The sequence below is a fragment of the Pezoporus flaviventris genome, unplaced genomic scaffold, assembly GCF_033815535.1.
Source record: "Pezoporus flaviventris isolate CSIRO_AGI_PZ_B2104156 unplaced genomic scaffold, CSIRO_AGI_Pfla_v1 ptg000013l, whole genome shotgun sequence".
Classification (NCBI taxonomy): domain Eukaryota; kingdom Metazoa; phylum Chordata; class Aves; order Psittaciformes; family Psittacidae; genus Pezoporus; species Pezoporus flaviventris.
The window spans coordinates 24,664,878-24,685,841 of NW_026892561.1; the positions used below are offsets into that span (position 1 = coordinate 24,664,878).

The 20,964-nt window shown below is 59.8% G+C and overlaps 3 protein-coding genes across 6 annotated transcripts; all 3 read left to right on the top strand.

Moving 5' to 3' along the window:
* The first annotated feature begins 62 nt into the window (after positions 1–62).
* PRSS56 (serine protease 56) lies at positions 63–7,641 on the top strand. 3 transcript variants are annotated; one of them, XM_061452297.1, is made up of 17 exons: positions 63–957; positions 1,745–1,906; positions 2,406–2,603; positions 3,113–3,160; positions 3,472–3,661; positions 3,765–3,873; positions 3,953–4,112; positions 4,269–4,411; positions 4,549–4,708; positions 4,816–5,004; positions 5,112–5,273; positions 5,421–5,484; positions 5,744–5,906; positions 6,278–6,434; positions 6,548–6,634; positions 6,893–6,999; positions 7,124–7,641. In XM_061452297.1, exons 1-17 carry the CDS (start codon positions 807–809, stop codon positions 7,295–7,297), a joined length of 2,424 nt encoding a protein of 807 aa, XP_061308281.1. In that variant the 5' UTR covers positions 63–806; the 3' UTR covers positions 7,298–7,641. The 3 variants fall into 3 exon arrangements, 1 of the variants encoding a protein (XP_061308281.1); XR_009743156.1 differs by lacking the exon at positions 63–957 and having other exon boundaries at positions 1,581–1,906; positions 6,278–6,425; positions 6,548–6,999; XR_009743155.1 differs by lacking the exons at positions 63–957; positions 1,745–1,906 and having other exon boundaries at positions 2,184–2,603; positions 6,278–6,425; positions 6,548–6,999.
* Positions 7,642–8,236: 595 nt separating this feature from the next.
* CHRND (cholinergic receptor nicotinic delta subunit) lies at positions 8,237–12,544 on the top strand. 2 transcript variants are annotated; one of them, XM_061451064.1, is made up of 12 exons: positions 8,237–8,415; positions 9,077–9,222; positions 9,417–9,461; positions 9,564–9,673; positions 9,789–9,944; positions 10,177–10,292; positions 10,539–10,739; positions 11,055–11,166; positions 11,289–11,403; positions 11,612–11,813; positions 11,901–12,019; positions 12,104–12,544. In XM_061451064.1, exons 1-12 carry the CDS (start codon positions 8,364–8,366, stop codon positions 12,284–12,286), a joined length of 1,557 nt encoding a protein of 518 aa, XP_061307048.1. In that variant the 5' UTR covers positions 8,237–8,363; the 3' UTR covers positions 12,287–12,544. The 2 variants fall into 2 exon arrangements, with proteins under 2 accessions (XP_061307048.1, XP_061307049.1); XM_061451065.1 differs by lacking the exon at positions 8,237–8,415 and having other exon boundaries at positions 9,165–9,222; positions 9,417–9,475.
* A 702-nt stretch (positions 12,545–13,246) lies between these two features.
* CHRNG (cholinergic receptor nicotinic gamma subunit) lies at positions 13,247–17,807 on the top strand. The gene is made up of 12 exons (XM_061452299.1): positions 13,247–13,377; positions 13,746–13,885; positions 14,013–14,057; positions 14,267–14,376; positions 14,472–14,627; positions 14,909–15,006; positions 15,779–15,982; positions 16,272–16,386; positions 16,655–16,769; positions 17,119–17,323; positions 17,426–17,559; positions 17,640–17,807. Exons 1-12 carry the CDS (start codon positions 13,335–13,337, stop codon positions 17,805–17,807), a joined length of 1,533 nt encoding a protein of 510 aa, XP_061308283.1. The 5' UTR covers positions 13,247–13,334.
* The last annotated feature ends 3,157 nt before the right edge of the window (positions 17,808–20,964 follow it).

Below are 20,964 nucleotides of genomic sequence, written 5' to 3' on the forward strand. Positions count from 1 at the left end.
AGTGTAGTTTCCCCCCCCCCCCCCCGCATCCCAGGGGCCAGAGCTGCCCCTCAGGCCCTGGCACACTGCCTGCTCTGGGCCTGCCGCTGCTGAAAAGCCAGATAGGCTGCCGGTGCCCCGGTCCTACCTGCCCGGCATCCCCCCGGGGCACGTCCCCCCTCTTGCACCTCAGGCGAGAAACGGCCTTAGTGTGAACACGGGGTGGGTGCTGGGGGTCCCAGGGGCAGCCGCTGCTCAGCACTGGGGTGCAGTGCCCCTGCACAGAGCGGCCCGTTCAGCCCGGGCCGGGCTGGCGCAGACGGAACCCCCGCCCCAAGATTCCCCGCCTCAGACTTCCCCCCGCACCCCAATGTCCGCCGGGCCGCTCCCGGCCCGCTGCTGCTTTTGAAGCCCCCGCGGGGTCTCCCACGCCCAGCCCGGCCCCCCGTGCCCGCAGCCGCCGGTGCGTTCCCACTCGCCCGCTGCCGCCCCCCCCACGAGGCCCGCAGGAGGGACGGTAGCGCGGCCGGGGCTTGGCGTGAAAATGATCAAGGGCCTCGGGCAGCGCCGGAGCGCAGCGCCCGTCTGATGCTGCCCGCCCGGAGGCCCCGTCGAACAAAGGCGGCATTGAGGCCCCGGCTGCGCCCCCCCCGCGCCCCCCGCCCCGAGCTGGCATCTTGGCGCGACATTAATGAACTCGCCTGTTTGTGCTCCCCCGGCCCCTCTCTCCTCCCACCGCCCGGGGGGCACCATATATAACCATCCCTCCTCACCCGCCTCGGGCATTTTGGTGGCTCCCCCTTCTGCCCCCCTTTGTCTGCACGGGGATGGAGCAAGGAGGCAAGAGGATGCGGGGTGCAATTCTCGGGGTCCGCCTGGTCCCCCCCGTGCTGCTGCCGATGCTGTCACTGCTGCAGCTAGTGGGGGGGGCCCCCCTGGCCCAGGGGCTGTACCCCATGCCAGCCGGTGTCCTGCAAGGTCAGTGGGGCATGGGGATGGGGGCATCTTTGCGGGAGGGTTTGACTGTGTGTAGGGCGGCTGTAGGAGACGGGACTCCCGGGTTCATTCTCTGGAACGAGGATGGGGAAACATGCAAGTAGGATGCCTGGGTCCCTGCCGAAGCCTCCAGGTCCTGGAGCATGCTGTGCCGCCTGGTCAGAGTGGCAAGTGCTCTCTGTGGCACTAGGAGATACAAGGGTTGCAAGGAGCTGTTTTGTGCCCCACGGCTGCCAGCTCTCCCTCCTGCCTGGCTACCTGTGCCAGCCCCAGGGGACCCTCTGCCAGGCACAGCCAGCAGAAGGGCAGCTATGGGTGGGTACAGGTGGGCATAGGTATGAGCATATGTGGGGATGCACATACAGGGCATGCACAGGACTGCACAGAAACAGGCACATGCAGGGACATGCAGACAAGGGCACACAGACCCTGGCACACAAAGATATGTGCATGGGTACATGCACATAAACACGCATGGACATACCTGTTTGGGCTCAGCCCTGCAGCATGCCCATGCTTACACACATACATGCTCGCAAGGTCTCCACTTACAAAGGGCACTCACAGATCTTTATCACCATCTCAGCCACAGCAGAGAGGTGACTCTCATGCCTGTAACCGTAGGCAATGCCAACCAATGATACCAGCCTGACACCCATCACGGACATACTAGGGAACAGGTGCCAGTTGGGCTGAGGGCACCCCATGTCTGTGGTGGGAGGAAGTGGGGGGGTGCCAGGGGTATGAGCACCCTATGTGTTCCTGGCAGCCCTGTCAAGCCGAGGGACGCTGGTGCTGGAAGCGGCTCTGAGGAGTGCGTTGCTGGCATTGGAACAGGCGATGGCCGAGCAGCAGCAGCAGCGGGGTGCCTGCGGGCTCTGTCCCCCCTGCCTCTTCCCCCCCTGTGCCAACCTCACCCGCCGCTGTTCACGTGAGTTACAACCCCGTGGTCCCCACTGCCCCATTCTAGGAGACCCTACCCAAACACAGACCCATGCCTGGAGACCCTACTCAAATCTTTCTTTGGGTCCCTACCAAAGTACCACCATATCCCCTAGAAACCCTGCCAAAATGACACCTCAAGACCCTACCCAAACACCACCACCTCCACTGTAGGCTTTACCTTATCAGCTTTACCAAAACACTGCCGGACTCCCAGAGCGTATCTCTTAAGTGCACTTACTCATTTTCTCTAGATCCTACCCAACATTACCTGGAGCCCTACCCAAAACATTGCCTGATTTCCTGTCTCCTTCCTAGAGATGCCCCCAAAAATGTATCCCAGCACCCAGGAGACCCTAACAAAACATGCCAACACCACAGCCCCACCATGCCCCCTTCCCACCTGCCTCAAAGTGGAGCCCAGGTTTGTCTGGGCAGAGGTGGGCAGGGAGGACATTGGGATGTCTACAGCCCTGCTGTCCTTACAGTGCCAGCTGTGCCCCCCACCGTGCCCCCCAGCTGCCAGGCCCTGCTGGATGCCCAGGCACTCCCCGAGCTGCCCCAGCGCAACTGGGCATTGAGCCAGGCCTGTGCCCCCTACCAGCGCCTGTGCCCACCCAAGCGGGCCCCACATGCCTGTGCCCAGCTCAGCACCCGTCTCTGCCACTACCGCCTCCAGGAGTGCCGTGAGTGGGCACCCGCATCACCCCGGATCCTTCCACAGAGGGGAAACCCTACAATAACAAAGGGGGCATCCTCAAGGGGTTCCTGGGGTTGCCTGGAGGGGATATGGGGACACTGGGAGTGACAGTGGGTGCTGGGGTGGGGAGACTGGGGAGATGGGTATGGTAGGGTAATTGGGGGGATGGGGGGATCTGGGGTGAGAGGCGGAGATCTGGGGGATGGAGGCATTGCGAACCATGAGAGGATTAGGGGAATGGGGTGTTGAAGGATGATGGAGAATGTAGGGTGGGAGAGGGGAGTATGAGAGAAGGGGGCATGGGGCAGTGTCAGAAAAATTTGGGACACAGTCACCGGGGGTGACAAGCATTCCTGAGGTGGTACTGGGGTGCTTGTTTGGGATGATGGGGGCCTTGGGGGCACTGAAAGGAACTGGGAGGAATTGGGAACAGCAGGAACATGGTGGTGACATTGGGGGGTTGTCCCCACATGCCATGAAACTTTGTCACTGCAGGGATGGCAGCCTCAGGCCCTGACGCACAAGAAGAGGTGGCGATGCCAGGTGAGCCCACACCACCCCCCTCCCCATGCCGACGGGCGCCCCGGCCCCACGGCTGCCTGCTGGGCCGGGGGGCAGAGGTTAGCGTCGGCAGCTGCCGGGCCGCAGGGTGCCCCCAGCCCACCGCCCGCTCGCCTCCATGAGCACAATGAGGCTTGACAGCGTGCCCGGCGCAGCCTGACTCCCCCGGGGCCACACACCACTCCCCCCACTCACCACAGCCGTCCCAGCCACCCTGTGCCCACTGGGGAGAGGGGGGTGTCCTGGCAGTGGGGCTGCAGGATCCCCTTTCCCATCCCCGCTTTGTCCTCCAGGGAGCTGCGGGCACCGTGGGGTCCCCCAGGCCAACATGACGGCCCTCCGAGGACGGATCATGGGTGGCAGCGTGGCCCTCCTGGGATCCTGGCCCTGGCTGGTGTCGGTGCGGCTCCATGGGGAGCTGATGTGTGGAGGGGTGCTTGTGGGGCTCTCTTGGGTCCTCACTGCAGCCCACTGCTTTGCTGGGTACGGCAGGGAATACAGCAATGCAGGGGTGATGTCCCTCCAGAGGGGGGCACATCATAGCACATGTTTCACCCCTGTAAAGAGCTGCCTCTTACTCTATCAGGAACCAGAACGAGCTGGCATGGACAGTGGTGGTAGGTGATCATGAGCTGGGCAAGCACAGAACAGGCGAGCAAGTGGTGTCTGTGCGGCGCATCCTGCCTCACCCCAAGGTCAGTGGAAGTGGGCACTGCCCTGACCGCTCTTTGCATGCCCCATAAGCCCCACTGACACAGTCCCATCCCCTTCCAGTTTAACCCCAAGACGTTTCATGGGGACCTGGCACTGCTGGAGCTGGCTGTGCCACTGGCCCCATCGCCCACTGTCAGCCCCGTGTGCCTTCCCAGCAGCCCTGCAGAGCCCAGCCCTGGCACTGCCTGCTACATTGCGGGCTGGGGCTCCCTCTATGAAGGTAGGTGCCATCCCAACACCCATGGAGTCTGTGGGGTGTCCTCTTTGATGCCCTCTCTGGTGCCCAGTGCTAATGCACTGATCCAGGGCAGGGGGCTGCAAAGAGATGGGGGTGTCCAGGCATGGAGGACACCAAAATGGGTGCCTTGCCCAACAGAGGGGCCAGCAGCCAACGTGGTGATGGAGGCACAGGTGCCCCTGCTCAGTCAGGAGACGTGCAGGAGTGCTCTGGGAAAGGACCTGATCACCAACACCATGTTCTGTGCTGGGTACTTGTCTGGGGGCATTGATACCTGCCAGGTAATGCCCAGAGCTGAGGGGCTGCTGTCCCCCCAACCCAAAAACCCCTCATGGCATGCAGCACTGGGCATGTGCCACAGCTCAGCACAGCCTGGGGTCCCATCCCAGACCAACGCATGGGCATCCCCCCACCACAGGGTGACTCAGGGGGCCCGCTGGCATGCCAGGACCCCTCCTCGCACCGCTTTGTCCTCTATGGTATCACATCATGGGGTGACGGCTGCGGTGAGCGGGGCAAACCGGGTGTCTACACCCGCGTCACTGCCTTCACAGACTGGCTCAGACTCCAGATGGACCGTGAGTACTGCTGGCTGTACTGGGGGGATGGAGATGCCCAGGGTGCTGTGGGGATACATCACCCCAGTGGTGTTCAGCACCTCACGGCAGCACTGGTGTTCTCACAGCTGCACCTGGCAGCCGGGAACCGAGCTGCTTTGACCTGCTGGCAGTGTCCCAGCTGCCCCCTGAGCAGCAGCCACCTGAGCGGGCTCGCCTCTGCACCTTCTACACCGGGTCCTGCCGGGCCCCACAAGGCCACGCTGCCTGCGCCCGGCTGGCCGAGGAGACCTGCCGTGCCAGGACCAGACGATGTGGTGAGCCAGGGGATTGTGCTGGGGAGACGGTGTGGGGAGGGACCTCGTTTCGGGCAGCGTGGGGCTGGTATGGGGCCAGGGCCATGGCTTTCCCACTGCACCCACAGAGCTGCACTCCTATGCCCAGACCTTGGTGGATCTCCTGCGCAGGGCTGGGGACTTCATCCGGAACCAGCTGGATTTCTCCTTCCTCACCCATGCTCTGCCACAGCTCCTGGGCAAGATCTATGGGCATCTCTTCCCCCACCGTGGCCGCAGGGATGCCTCAGGTATCCTCCTCGGCTGGCCCACACCATGCCCACTTGGGATCCCATCAGTTCCCCTGTGCTGGTGGCCAGGGCACCATCAGCCTGCTCTGGCACCCCTATGGGGATCCTCTACCCCTTGTCCCCTCTGTTCCCTTTTTACCTCCACAGGCCCAGTGGTGGCAGAGGGCCAGCCAAGCCCCGTGGCAGAGGGACCCCGGAGACACCCCACCAGGTGAGGCATGGTGGGCCATGGGACAAGAGGGGCTGAAGGGTTTGGGGAGGTGGGCAAGATGCCTGGGGGTGCTGGCACAGCATTTTGGAGACAGCGGAAAGCTTTGGAGTCCTGCTCTTCCTGCAGCCAGGGCATCTGCAGGGAGGTGGGCATGGTCCCCTGGATGCCACCAAGACCCTGCAGGGGTACGCAGGGTGGCACTGCCCAGGGGATGGGTGCCACTGGGCACCTGCCAGAGCTCACCCCACTGTGCTTGCAGACAGGGAGCTGGGCTGCCGCCCCCCTTTGCAGGGCTCTTTGGTGCTGTGGGACCCCGGCTGCAGGACTGGGTGGAGGTGCTGAGGGCCATGGAGAGGGGAAGATCACTGGCACCCATCCCAGATGCAGGGCAGCTCCACAGGGAGACATGGCTCTTCCTGCAGGTATGTGGGGATGGACGGGCTGGGGGAAGCCACTGCCCCAAAGCCCAAAGTTCCCCTGTGTCTCCTGACATTCCCTGAATCCATCATCCCCTGTGCAGCCACAGAGGTGGCATCTCCCACTCTGCTACCACAGGTGGGGCATTTCACCCTCCCCAAATGAAACCAGTACTCCCAGTCAACCAGTAAAGAGCCAGCCATGGGTCTGACCTTGAAGCTTATGATCTGACCCAACAAAGCCATGAACCAGTCATGTGTCCCTGATGCCCTGTCTGACACCAGTCCATCTGTGCCCTCCATTCTGCCACTGCGCACTTGGCCCATGGGTGCCCGTGGGTACCCCAGCACCCATCCTGTCCCCCACTTCTCTTCAGCAAGGCAAGGAGGAGGTGGAGGAGCTGGTGGGACAGGGACGAGCCTTCCTTGCCCAGCTGCGGGCAGAACTGGACCTTGGCTCCTCCCTTGGAGCCATGGAGCTGCAGCAAGCACCTGGAGAGCTGGCAGGGACCTCCACACCAAGCTGTGAGCCCCAGGAGCTGGGGTTGATGGGGAAGCAGGGTGTCCATCTGCCAGCCAGTTCCATGGCTGGGCAGAGGCCATCGACCACTTTCCCACCGAGGGATTTATACCTCTCTTGGTGGCAGGGTCTGCACCGAGGGAGAAACGTGAGCTGGTGCCCCTGGAGCTGCCAGGGGTGGTGGAGGAGGAGGAGGCGGCAGGTGTGGGCAGAGGTAGGTGCCCCATGGCTGCTGAGGGATGCCCCATGCTGTGGGGACGGTGACAAGCCCACCTCAGCTTTGCATTCTGGTCCCATGTCAGTGGGAGAGCCCTTGCCCATACCCCCCTCCACAGGGACCCTCTGCTCCTGTTTTCCCCGCATTCCCAGAGCATGGGTGCTCCTCCCCAGGGCGGGTGCTGTGTGTGGTGCCCCTGTGGTTCATCTTCATGTGCCCCCTCCCTCTCTCTCCTGCCCACCCCGGGTGTTGCAGCCTGCCCCGGCCTCAATGAGTCAGCAGTGCGGGTAAGTGCTGTGCGGGATCTGTACGCCTGGGTGCTGCGGGTGCCTGAGCCAGACCTGGCCATGACTTTCCAGGAGGTGAGTGCCCTGTCCATCTACTCCAAGCCCCGACCCTGGCAGGCGGACAGTGCCACCTCCCAGTCCATCACTGCCCCTCTGTGCCCCTGGCTCCCCTGGGACTCACCACGTTGTCTTCCCGCAGATCCTGGTGGACTTGGGCTCCAAGAATGCCAAGGGACTGTACCGGGCACAGGTTCGGGCCACAGTGGGGGGTCGCCCCACAGCATTCACTGGCCTTGTGGGGCTGGAAAGTGACTCGCTAGCCCGCAGCATGCCTGGCCTCGTTGCTCTGGCACTTGAGGCGCTGAAAACCTAATGGTGCCCCTAGTGCACTGTGCCAGTGTGGGGACAGGGTGCTGGGGCAGGGGTCTCCAATGTCCTTCAAACACAGCGCACTCTCCAGCTCAGGCTCTTTCACCCTTTTTTCCCACATTGTGCCTCAGTTTCCCTCTTCCCACCAGCACTGCCAGACCTACCCAGGGCCATGGGGCACCAAGGGGCACCTGGAACATCTCAGCTGGGGGTCATGGCCCTCATCTCCCCTGGGACCCTCATCTTGGAAAACCCATCCCCATTTTCCCCCCATAGGCACCTGAGCTGTTATTTATTTGTACAGAGAAAGGTTTATTTTTCAATAAAGAAGGGCTCTATTTTCCAGTAGCTGGTGAGTGTGAAGTGAGTGCTGTGCCACAGGGTGCCAGTGATGCGGGGGCCAGTGGGGGAACTTCCCATTACATCCCCCTTCCTATCCCCCCTGTACTTTGAAGCGGTGACCCCAGCCTTGGTTCCTGCCCCTAACATCAGTTCCTGCTCAACCTGGCACAGACTCCCCAGCCCCCTGCCCGGGAATTGGATGCTCCTCCTGGCCACTGCAGCACCCATAGCATAGCACTAGTGTCTACCCCTGGTGCTACTCCATTGGGGCCCACGTGAATCCTCCTGCTGGTACAGGGGCTGAGACTAGCCTAAGCCAGTGACAAGTGCTGGGGTGGTGCCACCCCTGTGCTTGGGCATCCGTGGGTACCAACCCCTCCTGCTTGTGAGGAGTTACCACCCTCGAGCAGCACTGATGGGGCTGCTGAGCAGGGGGTAAGGGACTGCTCCTCCCAACACCCCGCAATGCTTGTACTGGGATGCCCAGGCGCAGGGTGATGGGCTGACCCACGGAGCCTACGAGGCCAGCTGCGCCTGCCCATCTTCCCTTCTGCGGGTGCAGGGGGGGCTGGAAGAGAGGGGTGGGAGCAGGAATCCAGTGCGGGTACCCTTCCCCCTCGGCACCTGGCACCATCCATCTCCCGCTCCATCCGGCAGCCGGACATCCGCTCAGCCAGGCCAGGCAGGGAGGCGGCCAGGGCCTGGCACAGAGCGAGGGCACTGTGGGCATGGGGGACCTGCCGGGCTGGCTGGCTGTGCTCGGGGCACTGGTGCTGTCAGGTGAGCAGGGCCTGGGGTCTTTCACACGGGGTTGCCATATTTAGGGGGTTCTGGGCCCCCTCAATGGGGTCGGGTAAGGGCAGGGAGGTGTTGGCGGCAGGATCGGGGCAAGAGTGTCCCCAGGGCTGCACTTTGAGTATTGCTTGGCAGAGTCCCATCACTGAGCATCCCCTGTGCTTCTGTCTTGGCTGGACCACCAGGAGCTGCATCCCTGTGCTGCGCTTGGGCTATGTGTGTGTGTCTGTACAGTGTCACTGTGTCTGTGTGCCCCTGTATGTGCCTGTCTGTGTGCACAGTGAAATCGCATCTATGACCACGTCTGTGCTTAGACTGCATCCATGTCCATCTGTCCATATGTGCCTCTGTGTGTGTATCCACTTATGTGTACAGTGCCACTGTGTCTGTACCCAAGTATCTCATGCCTGTGTGTCCCTTTGTGTCCATGTTCACATCCTTGTTCCATGCCCATGTGCCCCCACATGCCTGTCATGCCTGAATGTCCCATATCCATGCCTCTGTGCAGCATAAACGTGCAGTATCCTGGCCTGTTTCTGTCCTCTCCATCCTTAATCCATCCTGCCCTTACTGAGCATCCATGCAGGGTGGTATTTGTCCCAGTAACCCCCCAGACTCCCCAGTTTGCCTGACCCTACACCCCCAGGTGGGCTCTGCGTGAATGAGGAGGAGCGGCTCATCCACCACCTCTTTGAGGAGAAGGGCTATGACAAGGAGATGCGCCCCGTCACCTCCAGTGACCAGGTTGTGGATGTCTACCTGGCTCTCACCCTCTCCAACCTCATCTCACTGGTGAGTCCCAGCAGATAATACCCACCATGGAGTGTTCCCCAGCCATGCCTCACCTGCAGGGCTGGCTGGGCTGAGGGACCCCTGAGGCTGCTGCCCCAAACCTTGGCTGGTTGGGGTGGTGGACCCTGGGCTGGGGGGGTTTGCAGCTGCTGGGCTTGGCCCTGGCATCTCACTGCCCCACACTGTCATTGCAGAAAGAGGTGGATGAGACGCTCACCACCAACGTATGGCTAGAGCACGTGAGTAGGGGCAGGTATCACGGCACCAGTTGCGTCCTGACGCATGAGCAATGGGGTGGCCCAGTGTGGCAACACAGTCACCTGGGGATCCCTCCTCTCCAGGGCTGGACTGACTACCGCCTGCAGTGGAACAAGTCCGAGTATGGGGACATCGAGGTGCTCCGCCTGCCACCAGACATGCTGTGGCTGCCTGAGATAGTCCTGGAGAACAAGTGAGCTGTGCCTCAGTTTCTCCTCTCACCCCCTCCGAGCTGTGCCTGGTGCATGTCCAGGTCTCCCCCTGCCCCTTGCTGGCCCTGCTATCACCTCATCTCTCTCCTGGCATAGCAATGACGGGCTCTTTGAGGTCGCTTACTACTGCAATGTCCTCATCTACAACACGGGCTATGTTTACTGGCTGCCGCCCGCCATCTTCCGCAGTGCCTGTCCCATCAACGTCGACTTCTTCCCCTTCGACTGGCAGAACTGCACCCTCAAATTCAGGTGCCAGGGGGCTGGCTGGGACAGGGGCAGGCAGCAGGGTGGACGCCATGGCTCTCTGCAGTGCCTGCTGCTGCCAGCACCTTCCCTTGCTGTTGGGGTGCAGCCAGGTGGGGGTTTGCAGATGACTCAGCGGCCTAAATCCATCATGTTGGACATCAGGGTGGGTGAGTGGTGGGTACTAAGCAGCAGATGCAGCCCCTCACTGCCTGTCCCCTCCCTGTCCATGGGTCAGCTCGCTGGCATACAGTGCCCTGGAGATCAGCATGCACTTGAAAGAGGACAGTGACCCAGAGACGGGCAAGTATTACCCAGTGGAGTGGATCATCATTGACCCTGAAGGCTTCACAGGTAATGCTTGTGTTCTCTGACCTGTCCTGTGGCAGCAGGACAAACTCTACAGGGCTCAGGGGCACCCTGGCTTGGGGTACCGTGCCACGGACACACTGGATTACCTGAGGCTTTGGAACCCTGGCACCCATCCACCAGGCTTGGAGCTACCCAGACCCAGGATGGGGAGACTGGTGCTGGTGGGGCTGGTGAGGATGGGCATAGCAGGGGTTACCCGTGCCATGTGCATCCTATCTGTCCTGGCAGAGAATGGGGAATGGGAAATAATCCACCGCCCAGCCCGCAAGAACATCCACCCCGAAAACCCTCCTGAGAGCAGCGGGCACCAGGACATCACCTTCTACCTCATTATCAAGCGCAAGCCACTCTTCTATATCATCAACATCGTCACGCCCTGCATCCTCATTGCCTTTATGGCCATCCTTGTCTTCTACCTACCCGCTGACAGTAAGTGAGCCCCACAGCACCCATGGTGCACCTCAATGTGCCTCACTTGCATCAGGTCCTGGGACATATGGACACCCCAATGCTCAGAATGGGAACATCCTGCTACTGGAACACCCCTATGTAGGACACCATCATCCCAGTCAGGCACCCTGGCAGGGGCACACTTGAGCACAGGATCCCCCATATTTGGGGTACCCCCATAATAGAAATCACTCTATGGGGCACTGCAGGGTGGGACAGTTGGCCATCCTTGCAGTGGGAGTGCTGGGACAAGGACCTTGGGCAGGGTTTGCCCTCAACTCACCTGCTGTCCAGGTGGTGAGAAGATGACCCTGGTGATCTCGGTACTCCTGGCCCAGTCTGTCTTCCTCCTGCTCATCTCCCAACGCCTGCCTGCCACCTCCCATGCTATCCCCCTCATCGGCAAGTGAGTCCTGGGCACCTCTAGGTGCAGCGGGGACATCATGGGGTCTCCACAGTGCCAGAGGGCAACTCTGCCCGTGCCCAGCCTCTGCGGCAATGCCAGCTCCAGGTCTGTGTCCCACACAGGTATCTGCTTTTTATCATGCTTCTGGTGACAGCTGTGGTGGTGATCTGCGTTGTGGTCCTCAACTTCCATTTCCGCACCCCCAGCACCCACATCATGTCCAACTGGGTCAGAGAGGTGAGTGTGGTGCTGGGCTGGGGTGAGTAAACTGGTGGGTACAGGGGTGGAGGACATGGGACAGGACAGCCCCAGCACAGCATCGGGGTGTCCCATCTGTGCCACTCCAAGGGCTTGTACACCCAGGTTGGGAGCAGAAGGTGGGGACAAGGTGGTGTTGCACTGGGGAGGTGGCCAAGAGTCTTGATAGCCCCTTCTGTGCCCCCAGGTTTTTCTGGAGAGCCTGCCCCGGCTGCTGGGCATGTCAAAGCCGGCCGAGAGCCCAGCGGGCGCCCCATGCATCCGGCGCTTCAGCTCAGCCGGCTACATCGCCAAGGCAGAGGAGTACTTCAGTGTTAAGTCCCGCAGCGAGCTCATGTTTGAGAAGCAGTCAGAGCGGCACGGGCTGGCCAGCCGCGTCACCCCTGCCCGTGAGCTGCTGGGGAAGGGTGGCAGAGTGGGGATCTCCAGAGGTGGCCTCCCTTCAGACCCCATCTCACTGCCCCTCTTGCCCCCAGGGTTGCAACCGCTGGGCATGGGCACAGGCGAGGAGCAGCTCTATGAGCACATAAAACCTGTTGTTGATAACGCCAACTTCATTGTCAAGCACATGCGGGAGAAGAACAGCTACAACGAGGTCGGGACCGTGAGCACGAGAGAGGCAGAGGGAGCTCCCTGTGCCCATGTGCCCCAAATGCTCACCTCCTGGCTCCCTCCCCAGGAGAAGGACAACTGGAACCAGGTGGCCCGGACCCTGGATCGCCTCTGCCTCTTCCTCATCACCCCTATGCTAGTGGTGGGCACGCTCTGGATCTTCCTCATGGGCATCTACAACCACCCGCCGCCACTGCCCTTTGCCGGAGACCCCTATAACTACCAGGAGGAGAACAAGCGCTTCATCTAGGGGAGTGGGGGTACCAAGTGCCAACCTCCCATCACCTGCCTTGGCTTAGGAAAATAAAGTTGGTATTTCTCACTGCAAGCACTGAGCTGGTGACTTCCCACGGGCACAGTGCCCAACCTGAGCACTGTGTGCGTGTCAGGGAGATGATGTCCAACCAGGGAATGGGTGCTTTTGGGTGTTCTGAGTACAGTGGTCCTCAGCTGTGGCTGGAAGGGGCATTTCCCAGAGGGATGGGGCGGTAGCAAGCCTTGCTACCCCCGTGGAGCTGGGCACTTGGGACAGGATGAGCTGGTAAAGGAGATGGACCCCCCCAGCACTGCACCATCCGCTGCAGTGGGCACAGATTCCAGCAATACCCACATTGCCCCCTGTCCCCATGATGCCCCAAAAGCGTTCCCCCCCCAGCACACCCCTTCCTGCAGCACCCAGCTGGGGGCCAAGAGGGTGTCTCCTTCCCCAGCTCAGCAGCAGGATGCCAGAGCTCCAGTTTCAGGGGACACAGCTGACATCCCCATACCGACAGTGGCTTGGGACAGCTGTCACATCCTCTCTGCTCAGCCAGGAATCTTTCACCACTCCCAATACCCCTACACAGGGTCTGGCAGGATTTGGACTTGGATCACTCCCCAGGCTGACATGGTGGGACTTGCCTGCTCCTTCTCCACCCCAGGAGCAGTCACCACCATGGGAGAGGACAGGGCACTTCTTGGGGTGCTTGCAGGGGGACATCCCTTTTCCATAACCCATGGGCACTTGGGTTTCTGTGCAGGGAGATGCATCCCTCTGTGCAGGACATGGGGAAACTAAGGCACGGAGATAATTTTGTCCCCAGACCCAATTCCAATCCCTCTTGGATTCAGGCTTCCCGGCTAACTGTCATCAACCCTGCTGGGGGGGGGGGCTGGGTGCTCCCTTGTTCCTCCCCACCCCGGTGGCTCTTGGGAACAGGTGACGGTGGCAGGGGACAGCTGTCCTGTCCACTGGGCGCCAGGCCCAGAGCACCGCTGTGTAGGCATCGAGCGCAGCCCCTGCACCCCACAGCACCACCATGCGCTGCCACAGCCTCCTCCTCACCCTCTGTGCCCTGGCAGGTAAGGGGTTCCCAACCATGGGGGGAATGCTGAGGGGGTCCCTGGTCACCCTCCACCTTTGTCCTTGGGGGGTTGTCACCCATGGGTGTACAGCACCGTGCACCATCCCACCAAGCTGTTCCCATGCTGGCAGCTCACTGTTCCCATGTCCTGCCCTGGAGGGGTCCCTGGGGTGAGTAGGGTGGGGGACGTAGGGGGGATGCACGCCCTCCGCTTTCACGCTGGATACTGACACATCATCAGGCATGCACAGCCACAGTAATGCTCCCACCCCACACACACCCTCCTGCCCGACCCCCTACCCCGCAGCACATCCCGGGGGGTGAGTGGCCCTGCCAGGGTGCCCCCATGGCACGTGCCCTCCCCAGGTGTGAGCTGCAGGAACCAGGAGGAGAAGCTGCTCCAGGACCTCATGACCAACTACAACCGGCACCTACGCCCGGCTCTGCACGGGGACCAGATCATTGACGTCACCCTAAAGCTCACCCTCACCAACCTCATCTCACTGGTGAGAAACTCCCCTCCCCAGTCCCCGGACAGGACGGGACAGGATTTGCCCCGCAAAGCAACTGCAAACATGGGGCAGTGGGCAGAGCAGGGCACTAAAGTCATCTCCCCTCTTCCTTCCCTGCCAGAATGAGCGGGAGGAGACCCTCACCACTAACGTCTGGATCGAGATGGTGAGTCCCCTCGCCTCCAGGCGGGACACCCCGAGGCCACATTTGCTTCTGAGGGTGGTAACCCACAGAGGGCTGCCGCTGTAATCTGTACCCTCTTTTGTGGGTGGCCTCAACTGAGCCCATTTTGGGCAGCGTAAGACAGGCAGCTCACAAGCTCCGCCCCGTGGTGGATCACCATGACCCCTCCCTCTTTGCTCCCCTTTCCCCAGCAATGGTCCGATTATCGCCTGCGGTGGGACCCTGAGGAATATGACAACATCCAGCTGCTGAGAGTGCCCTCCACCATGGTCTGGCTGCCTGACATTGTCCTGGAGAACAAGTAGGTGGTGGGGCAATGGGGATACATCCCAGCACAGGCGGTGGCAGCTGCTCCTTGGGCATAGTGTGGGGCTGAGCCTACCGTTTTCCCACCAGCATCGACGGGACGTTTGAGATCACCCTCTACACCAACGTGCTGGTGTCCCCTGATGGCAGCATCTACTGGTTGCCTCCCGCCATATACCGCAGCTCCTGCTCCATCCACGTCACCTATTTCCCCTTCGATTGGCAGAACTGCACCATGGTCTTCCAGTGAGCACAGGCTGGGCATGTGGGGGCACCATGGCAGGTCCTCCTGGGATACAACAGATTAGCATGGCATGTCCTTCTTTGCCCTGAGGCAACACACCCCTGAGCAGACAAGTGCCACCTACCCGTCCCCTGGCACCCCATTGGTGGCAGGAGGCACCTTGGCCAAGCCAAGCACAGCACCCCAAAGCAGAGCTGGAGGTGGCCAGCATGACCCAGTGCCACACTGGTGCTACTTGCACATCCAGCTCATTGCATGCCAGCCTGTGCCTGTCCCTTCCCAGGTCCCAGACGTACAGTGCCAACGAAATCAACCTCCTGCTGACAGTAGAGGAAGGCCAGACTGTGGAGTGGATCTCAATCGATCCCGAGGCTTTCACAGGTAACACCACAGCCACGCCTGTGGCACAAGAGGATCCTCCAATTGCGGGCACCAACAGGCTTGGTGCTGTGCCGGTGGCTGCCAAAAGCAGGGCTGTGGGGGCTATTAGCAGATCCTGCCATTACATGGGCACTTAAGTTATTAGTGGGAGCAGGAGTGTGGGAGAGATTTGTTTTTCTAACCCCCCCCGCTCGGGGTTCTCATCGCCTGGCAGCCGCTCCTGGAGAGCACCGCTCCTGGGAGCTTGATTGATGCTGGGAACGTAGCTGTCACGGCCAAACGATGACGTTTTCCATCACATTCTAATTGCATATTGAAGGAACAAAATGCTTTTTGGGCAGCGAGATTTACTTTTTCATTACCGGCCCGAGCTGCGGTCTTGACTGGGAAAAAATGCTATCACTCCTGCAGACAGCAGGGGAAAACAGCACACCGTCATCGAGCATCACGCTCTGCTTCCCCCTGAGGCACCCTGGGGGCAGGGAGATGGGGGGACCACCACCCTACATGTAACATCCTGGGGTGTTCAAATGCCCCACATGTGCCTGGCTCCCCCCTCCAACAGCTTTTTGGGGTATTTTGCCCAGCTGCCCTGGCACACTCCATGGGTCTCATCTCCCTTCCCAGTGATTCTAGCACCTTTCCCTGCCTGTGCCCAGCCTGGGTGCCCTTTGGGGCCCATGTTAATCACCAACCCTCCCCTTCCCCACGCTGGGGGCCTGGCAGACCCAGTGCCCCCAGTGGGGTGATGGCACTCATGTGGCACTGGCAGAGAATGGCGAATGGGCCATCAAGCACCGCCCCGCTCGGAAGATCATCAATTCAGAGCAATTCACCCCAGATGATACCCAGTACCAGCAGGTCATCTTCTACCTCATCATCCAGCGCAAGCCGCTCTTCTACATCATCAACATCATTGTACCCTGCGTCCTCATCTCCGCCATGGCTGTGCTGGTCTATTTCCTGCCAGCTAAAGGTATGCACTGATGCCATGCCACCACTAGGGGCACAGGGATGTGCAAGGGGAGCAGTGACAAGCAAGGAAGGGCTCACTGAGCTCTCTGTGCCAAGGGACCATCACTGCCATCTTCCCTCCACTCCTGTGATATTTGGGGTGGGGAGAGTGTATTTCCAGACACCACACAGTTAAAGCCTCATGGCAAGACTTGGCCAGTCCAACTTTGGGGTGAGGGCTTTTTGCCAAAGGGGGGCAATGCCCACAACACTGCCTCATGCCAATCTCTGCCTTCCCTCCTCCTTGGCAGCGGGTGGGCAGAAATGCACTGTCTCCATCAACGTCCTCCTGGCCCAGACTGTCTTCCTCTTCCTCATTGCCCAGAAGGTGCCTGAGACCTCCCAGGCTGTGCCTCTCATTGGGAAGTAAGTGATGCACAGGGATGGGGGTGCCAGCTCTATTGTCACACTCTGACAGTGGATTCCCTGAGTGCTGTGCAGCAGCCAGTGCCCACAGACAGGACCCTGGCACAGAAATAACCTTAGCCCGGGTGAAGCTGGCACAGGGCTACCACATGCCCTTGTCCCACTGCTGGACCCCAGTTTCCAGCCCAGGAGAGCACTGAGAAGGACCATACATGCCCAAAGCTTGTGACCCAGCAGCACTACGTAAGGCCTGGTCCCTCCTCCCCAGGTATCTGACCTTCCTCATGGTGGTGACGGTGGTGATTGTGGTGAATGCTGTTATCGTCCTCAACATCTCACTGAGAACACCCAACACTCACTCCATGTCCCAGAGAGTGCGCCAGGTACCTGCCATCATTCCCCTACCCCTTACACATGGGGAACTGGGTGGGTATTTGGGCACGGAGGTCACGTCCCTCGCAGAACAGGGTGGCCGGCATGTCTTCATCTAAGTGCAAGTCCTAGCACAAAAAGGGACCCCCACAGATGTCCCCAAGGGATCACACTGTGCCACCAAACCCCTTCAAGCCACTCTGAACACTCGGAGCAGCAGGTGCCAAAGCACCCAGCATCCTATTGGCACAAGGGTACTGATGGGATGCTCCAGGTGATGCAAGGGGACCAGATTGCACCCATTGCATGCCCCAGGGTGGTGTGAGGGAGTCAGGTCCCCATGGGTGATGCTGTTTCCAGGTGTGCCTGCACCTCCTGCCCCGCTACCTGGGAATGCACATGCCAGAGGAGACACCTGGACCACCGCGAGCTGCCCGGAGGCGCAGTTCCCTGGGGCTCATTGTGAAAGCTGATGAGTACATGCTCTGGAAAGCCCGGACAGAGCTGCTTTTCGAGAAGCAGAAGGAGAGAGATGGGCTGATGAAAACTGTGCTGGAGAAGATTGGTGAGTGCCCTGGGGGAGCTGGCATCTCCTTATGATTCTGGGTGATGTGCCAGGCAGCTGGGCACTCACTGGTGCCCGCTGTGCTGGCTCTGTTGCCTGTAGAACGTGGCCTGGAGAGTGGCAGTGCCCAGGACTTCAGCCAGAGCCTGGAGGAGGCAGGACCTGACATCCGTGCCTGCGTGGATGCCTGCAACCACATCGCCAATGCCACACGGGAGCAGAACGACTTCAATAGCGTGAGTCAGGGCCAGTGAGGAGAGGTAACTGCATGGGGGGCAGAGGGGCAGCCCCCATCCCCTCCTCATGTCACCGGCAGGAGAGCGAAGAGTGGATCCTGGTGGGACGCGTGATTGACCGTGTCTGCTTCTTCATCATGGCCTCCCTCTTCGTGTGCGGCACTGTCGGTATCTTCCTTATGGCTCACTTCAACCAGGCGCCTGCCCTGCCCTTTCCTGGGGACCCCAAGCAGTACCTGCCACAGTGACATGTCAGCCCTCCTGCTGCTGGCACCGCTGGAGCCAGGGACTGGCCATCCCCAAACCAGCCTGCCTGACTGAGATCCCTGTGGGCACAGAAGCTCCTGCTACCAAGCACAGCACTGGAGAAGGACTAGGGGTGGCAGGGCTCTGCCACCCACAGCAATAGTGGTGATGGGGAAGAGGGGAAACACAGGGTGGCTATGCTGTGCTGCAAGTGGAAGTAAAGCCTGTGGCAGTCTTGCAAGCCTATGTGGCATCATTGCTGCATGCCCACCAATGTGGTTACCCTTCTCGGATAGGTTGGATATGCCACCTGTACAAGCTGGCCACAGACCTCTAAGCCACACAGTCCAAGTCCCAGCACTTCATAAGTGTGCTGAGAGACAAGACAAAGGAACAGGAGCAGAGTCAGGCATCTGATGGCATATGTACCAGCTCTGGCACCAAAAGCCATATTACCCCATTGCAAATTCACAGCTTCAAGCCCATGGCAAATGGGGCCCCTGGCATCCCTTGCCATGCTGATGGTGCCAACGGGGCAGGAATTGTGGATACAGCACCCCATCCTGGGGAAGCTGATTCCTTCCTCCACTTATGCCCTAGCCACTGCTCTTGGTGGCAGCTGAATTGCTGTCCCTGCTCCCTAGCAAGCAGCTTGGGATGGGAAGACCTTGGGTCACCAGGCACCCAAACCCCTTCGCAGACAGGTGCCCATCAGAACCTACTCTGTGTGCATCATTACAGGACTCCCTCCCCTGCCACCATGGGATCATCTCTGTCAAGCACAGCCCCTTCCCCCCATCCCAGCAAAGCCACATCCCCCCCAGCATGCCCCTCACTGACCTCTGGAGGCTCTGTGGATTTGTCTCTGCGGCTTTGTCTCTGCTGGTGGGTGAGATACAGGAGGTCAGCATGGGAATATCGGCAGGGAGCATCTGCTCCTCTGTGGTCCAGCTAATGGCATCTGTGCCTGGCTCCAGGACGTTCGGTCTCCATCAACCTCACTGTGCCAGCACTGTCTGCCTCTGCTGCTGCAAGAAAACCAACTGGTTACTGCCTGGAACTGGCTCCTGGTGCTGCCTGCCAGAGGTGAGGGCACTGTGGGCACAGATGGAGGAGGGAGGCAAACACTCAGCAGCTGAGACATCACATCTCTTGGACACCTGCAGCCTAGCCTGGACCCCCTCCAGCTGAGCCAGCCTACTCATGCTCTCTGTAAGGTGGCTTTTCCTGCCCCATGCCTGGACACTGTGGATAGATTGATCCATGCTGGCACCTTGAAGCAGGCAGGGATGGTGCCCACCAGCACAGGCACAGGTGCCCAGAGGAACTCATCAAGCACCCAGCACCCTGGTTTGATCCTGCCTCCTGTTCCCCTGCCTGGATCACTGCCCATGGGGGCAGCCCTGTGGCCATGATCTGTGCAAGGTGAGCAGGACCTTCTTGCTGGTGAGTGACAGTACTGCACAGCACTCAGGTCCCCACACAGCCCCCCCATGGTGATTTCCCCTCTGCAGCACCACAGGTGCTGAAGGAACAGGATGCTCTGGTCAAGCATCCCAAGCCCTGAGAGAGCCAGGAGCCATATGCCACCCAAACTGCAGCACCAGGCATGTCCCCGGCTTCTGGTTCTCGCTCCCCAGGATACAGAATTGATGAGCTCTGGTCTGTCTTTGCCTGGCCTCTTCCCATTGATTCCTGGTTCCCTGCTGCCAATCTCCAGGGCAAGTGAGGTCTGAACAGGGCCAAGTACTGTCACTTCTCCTCACTCCCCAGAGCTGCTACTTCTTCCAGGTGAGCTCCGTTCCTGGCATGGCCATACAGCATAACTGGAAAGGGACAAGCTCTTCCAGCCTGCCAGGAGCACGCAGCCAGGACCACATTCTCCAGCATCCCAAGCAGTTATTTTAACCTGCCCTCCAGAGGTCCCCATCATTTATCACCACACCAGAAACAAGGACAAAACCAAAAGCAGTAGCTGGGACGTCACAGGTCTCAGGCAGCAGATGTGTCTTGCAGGATCTGGTAGGAGAGCACCCTACATGTCACCCTATCCAGAGCTACCAGGGTGCTATGTGAGGTGTGCAGTGAGAGGGAAAAAGCCCCTCAGCCAAGGCATCATCTCTCACTTGACCAGATGTAGCCAAAGACATCCAGGGCTCAGGAGTGCACAGCCCAGCATCCACTGGGCAAAGAAGAACCCTGGGCAAGACTCAAAGGTGTTCAAAGTCCTCCTGGCTTTCCCAATGGCAGGGATCTGAGGCAGTTTAAGGGACAAAGACTTTGGGATGAGGAAAACAGGTTACGACTAGCAACAGATTTGGGGTTACCACAGTTCCAGGCTTGCTTCCTGAATTAACTGGATCTAAAACCTTTTTCTAGAGCATGGCAGAGGCTCCTTCCCCTCCCAAACAACCCCATGGCTCTCTACTCACTGCTCTTACTAGCAGGACAGAGTAGACCACAGCCAAAAACCCTGCTCAAAAAACCAGTCTGGCTCTAAACCCTCTCTAAGACATAGGAGGCAGCAAGCCTGGTGCTTGGCACCAAACACCGCTTTTCTTCTGATCTCAGGGTAAGTTGTAGCCTTAAAGATGACAAACTCCAATCCCCATTCAGCTCACTCCATTCAAGGCTGAGGAAGAGGAACCTGTACTGAGTTCCTCCAAACGCTAAGCACAGTGGCAGCAGGAGGAGAGGCATAGCCTCCCAGAGAAAGGCTCTTCCACAGCTCACTTGCAAAGCGTATCTAAGGGCAAACACAGCAGGACTGCAGCATTTTCAGATTTAATAGCAAGCCTGCACACATCAGCACCAGCTTAGACGCGGGGCATCAAAGGCAAGAAGTAGGCGAGTACATGAAATAGCAGAGGTGGACGTGAAGCACAGCTGGGCACAACAACAGGACTGAAGCCCTAAGTGATATTGTCTGCAAGAAGCTAAATGCGCTTTGAATAAAAGGAGCCTGCAGCTAGTATTCCAGGCTTGCCTTGCAAGGCTATTTTTGCTTAGATTGCCAAAATGTAATTACAGCTAAATCCCCCCTAACAAATACTGGAGAGCAGCAGGGGAGAGTTGTATTTAAAAGGAATCTCAAGTAGCAGCCATAGTAATACCTGACGGTAGCAGGGAAAACAAACTGCCTGGAAAAGAGCATTTGGT

Excerpts from the sequence above, each read along its gene's own strand:
- CHRNG (XM_061452299.1), top strand. The coding sequence starts at position 13,335 with ATGCGCTGCCACAGCCTCCTCCTCACCCTCTGTGCCCTGGCAG. Across the intron at positions 14,628-14,908 it reads AACTGCACCATGGTCTTCCA|GTCCCAGACGTACAGTGCCA; the intron begins GTGAGCACAGGC and ends GTCCCTTCCCAG. Across the intron at positions 16,387-16,654 it reads GCTGTGCCTCTCATTGGGAA|GTATCTGACCTTCCTCATGG; the intron begins GTAAGTGATGCA and ends CCTCCTCCCCAG.
- CHRND (XM_061451064.1), top strand. The coding sequence starts at position 8,364 with ATGGGGGACCTGCCGGGCTGGCTGGCTGTGCTCGGGGCACTGGTGCTG. Across the intron at positions 10,740-11,054 it reads CTTCTACCTACCCGCTGACA|GTGGTGAGAAGATGACCCTG; the intron begins GTAAGTGAGCCC and ends CCTGCTGTCCAG. Across the intron at positions 11,814-11,900 it reads CAGCCGCGTCACCCCTGCCC|GGTTGCAACCGCTGGGCATG; the intron begins GTGAGCTGCTGG and ends TCTTGCCCCCAG.
- PRSS56 (XM_061452297.1), top strand. The coding sequence starts at position 807 with ATGGAGCAAGGAGGCAAGAGGATGCGGGGTGCAATTCTCGGGGTCCGC. Across the intron at positions 958-1,744 it reads GCCAGCCGGTGTCCTGCAAG|CCCTGTCAAGCCGAGGGACG; the intron begins GTCAGTGGGGCA and ends TGTTCCTGGCAG. Across the intron at positions 2,604-3,112 it reads CTACCGCCTCCAGGAGTGCC|GGATGGCAGCCTCAGGCCCT; the intron begins GTGAGTGGGCAC and ends TTGTCACTGCAG.